At 29.6% G+C, this 4728-nt stretch overlaps 1 protein-coding gene across 1 annotated transcript in view; it reads right to left on the bottom strand.

The window, feature by feature from the left end:
* The window catches only part of LOC107629727 (acid beta-fructofuranosidase 1, vacuolar), a 9306-nt gene extending 4871 nt beyond the window's left edge, over window positions 1–4435 (bottom strand). The window contains exons 1-2 of the mRNA XM_021118245.1: window positions 3962–4435; window positions 3747–3755 (exon numbers count right to left, since the gene is read on the bottom strand). Coding sequence (XP_020973904.1) covers window positions 3747–3755; window positions 3962–4328 — 376 coding nt within the window. The 5' untranslated portion in view covers window positions 4329–4435. The remainder of the gene's footprint in view (window positions 1–3746; window positions 3756–3961) is intronic.

The raw sequence follows: 4728 nt of genomic DNA, 5'->3' as shown, positions 1-4728 counted from the left end.
TTAATTATCTAAAAAAATAAATATAATTGAATGAATTTTACACGATTAAATACATTAAAATTAAACTCTTCTAAATTATAGTTAAAAATTAATTCCCGTGCGTGTATGAAATATGGAACGCAATTCACTGAACATAGCTTCAGTACGCAAACATGAAGTGTTGGGCATATATACCATACAACATAGGTGTTAACTAAAAGTCAAACATATATTTTATGGTGTAAATAGAATTTGTTTCATTTGTTATCTGATCACCTAAGCTAAACAAATCTTCAACGTTAAGAAGTTTCGCTATGATTTGAAAGCCTTTGCCAAATTCAAGAGTTATCAAATACAAATTCAAATTCCATCTCCTGTTTTTAATCTTAAAAGTACAAGCATAATAATTTGACCAATTATTAATCAAGATAGGTACATGATAAATACGGGAAACAAGTAGTTAATGAAATGACCACGGCTAATTAAGTTGCGTTATTTAATATGATATAATAATCTATTAAAATCTTACAAAATTTTCACGTGTACACAAGTGAACAATACGACAAGAAACATGCATGGATTCGTATGGTACAATAAGTACTTTACTAACGGTACACTTAAAAATCTTTTTATAAAAATTAAGAAATCGTATTTAAATCAGAGAGTTTGACAAAATTTTGTTTTTTATTATATTATTTCGAGATCGATTGCTCTACATAATTTCTTAACGTGATCCAGCTATAAGTTTTAACACGATATAATAAGAAGGCCAAAAAGATTCGAGACTTTGAAGTAGTTAATGAAATTAAACCAAAAATAAAAAACAGTAGATCAATGAATTTAATTATTAGATAATAATATCTTTATTGAAGTTTGAAAAAAGTTTAGGGAAAAAAGGGAATTGTATTGGCTAATTAAATTTTTTAATTAACTTATTCTAATAATAAAATTGGAGTAAATGTTATTCTAATAATAAAAAAATATTAATTATCTTAGTTGCATTATTCAGAAAAATAAGAAAATAGAAGATAAGGCAAACCATAATATTATTGAAATATGTTAGTTAAAATGGCCGAGAGAATTTATACCCGACCAAAAAAAATATCTTTAAAATTTAAGGATAAATTTATCGCGCTGTCATTAAATTAGTTATATTGCATGAAATAGAATGTTAGTTGAACAATAAAAAATGTGACTGAGAGATATTTCGCCATTATATGTGGACATAATAATGAATGTAGATATAGAAAAAAAAAATTGAAAATATATAGCATCTATTGTTGAAAAAGTTATTGCTTGATTTTTGTTATTTATGTATAATTGATCTAATTAAAATATTTAGATATGTAGGTATAATTATAATAGAATAAACGTGTATCTATATATTCCATATTATTTTGTAATTATTAATATAGTTTGTTGATAAAATTTAAGTTAATATAATTATTGATTAATAATATGGCCATTATTATTTTCCGGGTAAACCCTTAAAAATATATCTAAATTATTCTGTGGCTAATAAAAATATTTTTAAAATTTCATTATTGAAAAAAATATTTTTAAATTAGTTAAAAATATGACAAAAATATATATTTATGAACAAAATTGTTCTACATTAATGGAAAAGAATAATGTGACAAACGTAGTTTTTTATATAAAAAATAAGAGTCTGAAATTAGTAAGTGAGTTGCGTCACATTTTTTCTTTAACGAAGTAGGTCTTTGATCATAGTTGAACATTTTTGACACATTTATAAATTATTTAAGAATATTTTTGTCAGTAATAAAATTTGAGATAATTTTTGTGAGTGCCAAGATATTTCAAGTGTATTTTTTGTCCTTATTTATCCAATAATAAAATTTTAACTTTGGCCAATTAGCAACTTTTACATTTTGAATTTTCTCTTTGAAAAGTACATGAATTTAAATTATCATAAGGAACATTAAAAATCAACGAAAATAAACATCCAAAATCATTAAAACAAGAATATCCAAAACCTAATAAAAAAAGAAAAAGTATAGGTAGATAATGAGAATACTAAACAATGTGAATAATAGATATGTCGGATGTTTAATTTAATAGGTATGCAGATGATTATGTTTATTATTTTTAATTGGATGGTTATTCATTTTGATTCGGGTTACTCATGCACAGTTAATAATAGGTGGATGTTCAATTCACTAGATGTGTTTTAGAGGATAATTTGAGAGTGAAGTATTTTTTTACTTTATTAGATCAATTCTAGAACTCATTGTTCACAAAAGTCATTGTTTACCTAGTAAAATTCTAAAAAGAAACATTTAAAACATAACAAAAAGGAACATTCAACACCTAACAAAAAAGATATATCCAAAATTATTTTAAAAAATTCAAAATCTAACAAAACGAAACATCCAAAAATATTAAAAAAATTCAAAAATTAAAAAAAAATCTAAAATTATTAAAAAAATTCAAAATCGAAAAGGAAGATACATATAAAAGCATTCAAAACATACAAAAAAAAACACATCCAAAACCTAGAAAAATGAAATATCCAAAACAAATAAAAATAATTATCCAAAACTTACAAATACGAAAAAGAATACCATCATAAAAAGAATATTCAAAACCTAATAATAAAACATTCGAAACTTAACAAAAACATTCAGAACCTAAAAAACCTTAATAGAAAGAAACCTCCAAAATTAGTAAAATAAATCATTTAAAACTAAGAAGAAGATCTTGCGCGAGGAATTGAGTGGTTGGCCGCGCTGTTCTTGCGCGAGGTAATGGACGCCGCGATGAGAAGCGTTTGGAAGGTGGTGTGGGTGTACGGAGGCGCGACGACCGGCAACGAACCAGGAGGGGCCGGTGGCGCGAAGAATGAGGGGGAGGCGACGTCAGGAGAGGGAGATCGCCGTCGCCTGTTCTTGCGCGAGGAGATGGGTATCGAGGTGAGAAGCGTTTGGAAAAGGAGGCAGGAGTGTGTGGCGGCGTGACGATCGGCGGAGGACCAGGAGAGAGGGGACGGCGACGTCACAGCAGCAGAAGAGAAAAAGATCGCAATTTCGAAATGCTATGGATTTGAGTAATAAAGTGTGTGTTTTCGTGAGCGTAAAAATATATTTTTTTTAATTTAAAATTAAATTTACTATTAATTGCTTGCAGTTGGCATCGTAATTAGTTACCTATACTTTTCCGCAATATTTTGAAGTGAGTATTGTATGTGCCACATCCAAAACACAAGAGGGGGCTTATGTGGACCCAAAATCAAAAGTTAGGAATGGTCTAGTCATAGACAATTAATGAATAACTAAGTTAGGTTGGTCTAGTGGTTAGCTCATTAGTCCGCGAGTCAGCGGCAAACCCTTAAATGGAGCTCAGTACCGCGACGGATTAGTCTTTGACCTGCCGGGTTGAGGGATACCGTGGGAAACCAAAAAAAAAAATAGACAATTAATGAATTAAATGATCCCTTTTGTTCAACTAACATCTATCTTTAAAAGTACCATCACCTTTACATTATTGCCAATGTTTGTCTTCGTTTTCATTAGCTTCACTCGGTTAGCATTATTAGTATTCAATATTTAATTACTCACATTAACAACATCGTCAGGTCAATCAATACTCAATACCAGCTGTATCTGATGGATAAGTAGTATTCAACTTCTTAACTCTGCATCTCAACATGTCATCCTCATTAATCCATTCTCTTTCTATTTTTTATTTTCTTAGCTACTTCATATGGATCAATCAAGTCTTATGTAAAAGGGATAGAAATAACGTACCGTTTGGATCTGAAGAAGACTCAACCAATTTGACCATCAACAAGAGCAACCCCAGTACACCAAGAAGGAGAGAAAATTTTTAATTAATCACCCGGCCTTTTCATAAGGTAATTAAATAAAATAAAGTTTAAAAAGCATAGTTCACACGTAGAATATATAATAATAATTTTGTGCATGGCAACAAGCATATATTAATATATAAAAAATATTATTACCGTTCATCCAATTCCTTTCGGGTTGAAAATGAAAAGCTGTTCTTTGCCAAGATAACATAGCATTGGTCCAATTATAAGAAGGAGTAGTCTCGGAAAGAAAAGAGTTTGACTTTGCTGAAACGCCCTCAGCTACTCCTCTAGGGACTTTGTTGTAATTATTGTTGTTGTTACCCTTGTTTTCTATTTTGGCTTCATCATAATAATCATGGCCTTGGTATATGATGAGTGCAGCCATTGACACTAGGAAAACGATAGAGCCAAATATGCCAAGGTAACTACCCCTTAACCTTAAGGGCCTCCATCCTTCTTCTTCTTCTTCAGCTTCTAGCAAAGGAACATGTCCTACATCATCTTTGATACCCCCCATTATGATCGATCTTTTAGCTTGCTAGCTAGTGCAAATGATCATGTATATGTAAAGTAAAATGACTAGTAGTGATGAATAGAGAGAAGTAGAAGAAGAAGATATTATATAAGAAAGGGAAGTATTGAAATGTAGGTAACAAAATAATGAATAATAAAATAATAGTACAAAATAGCACATGTTGAATTATGTTGGATTGGTAGTTGGATGATTGGATCCAACATAATTGGAGGCCACACAAAAGAACATGGAAATCTATGGGTATATTTGTGGCTAATATGGAAGGACAGGTAGGATTTTAATTGGGATCCAAATTTGAAAATTCAAACATATATAATATAAAAAAGCAATTAATATTAGGTTTACACTCACACCCATATTACAATTTTACATAGTATCCAGA

The sequence above is a fragment of the Arachis ipaensis genome, chromosome B03 (genome assembly GCF_000816755.2).
Source record: "Arachis ipaensis cultivar K30076 chromosome B03, Araip1.1, whole genome shotgun sequence".
In the NCBI taxonomy this organism is placed as follows: domain Eukaryota; kingdom Viridiplantae; phylum Streptophyta; class Magnoliopsida; order Fabales; family Fabaceae; genus Arachis; species Arachis ipaensis.
Note: the sequence above shows the minus strand (reverse complement) of the source record. Positions and strands in the feature narration are given on the sequence as shown.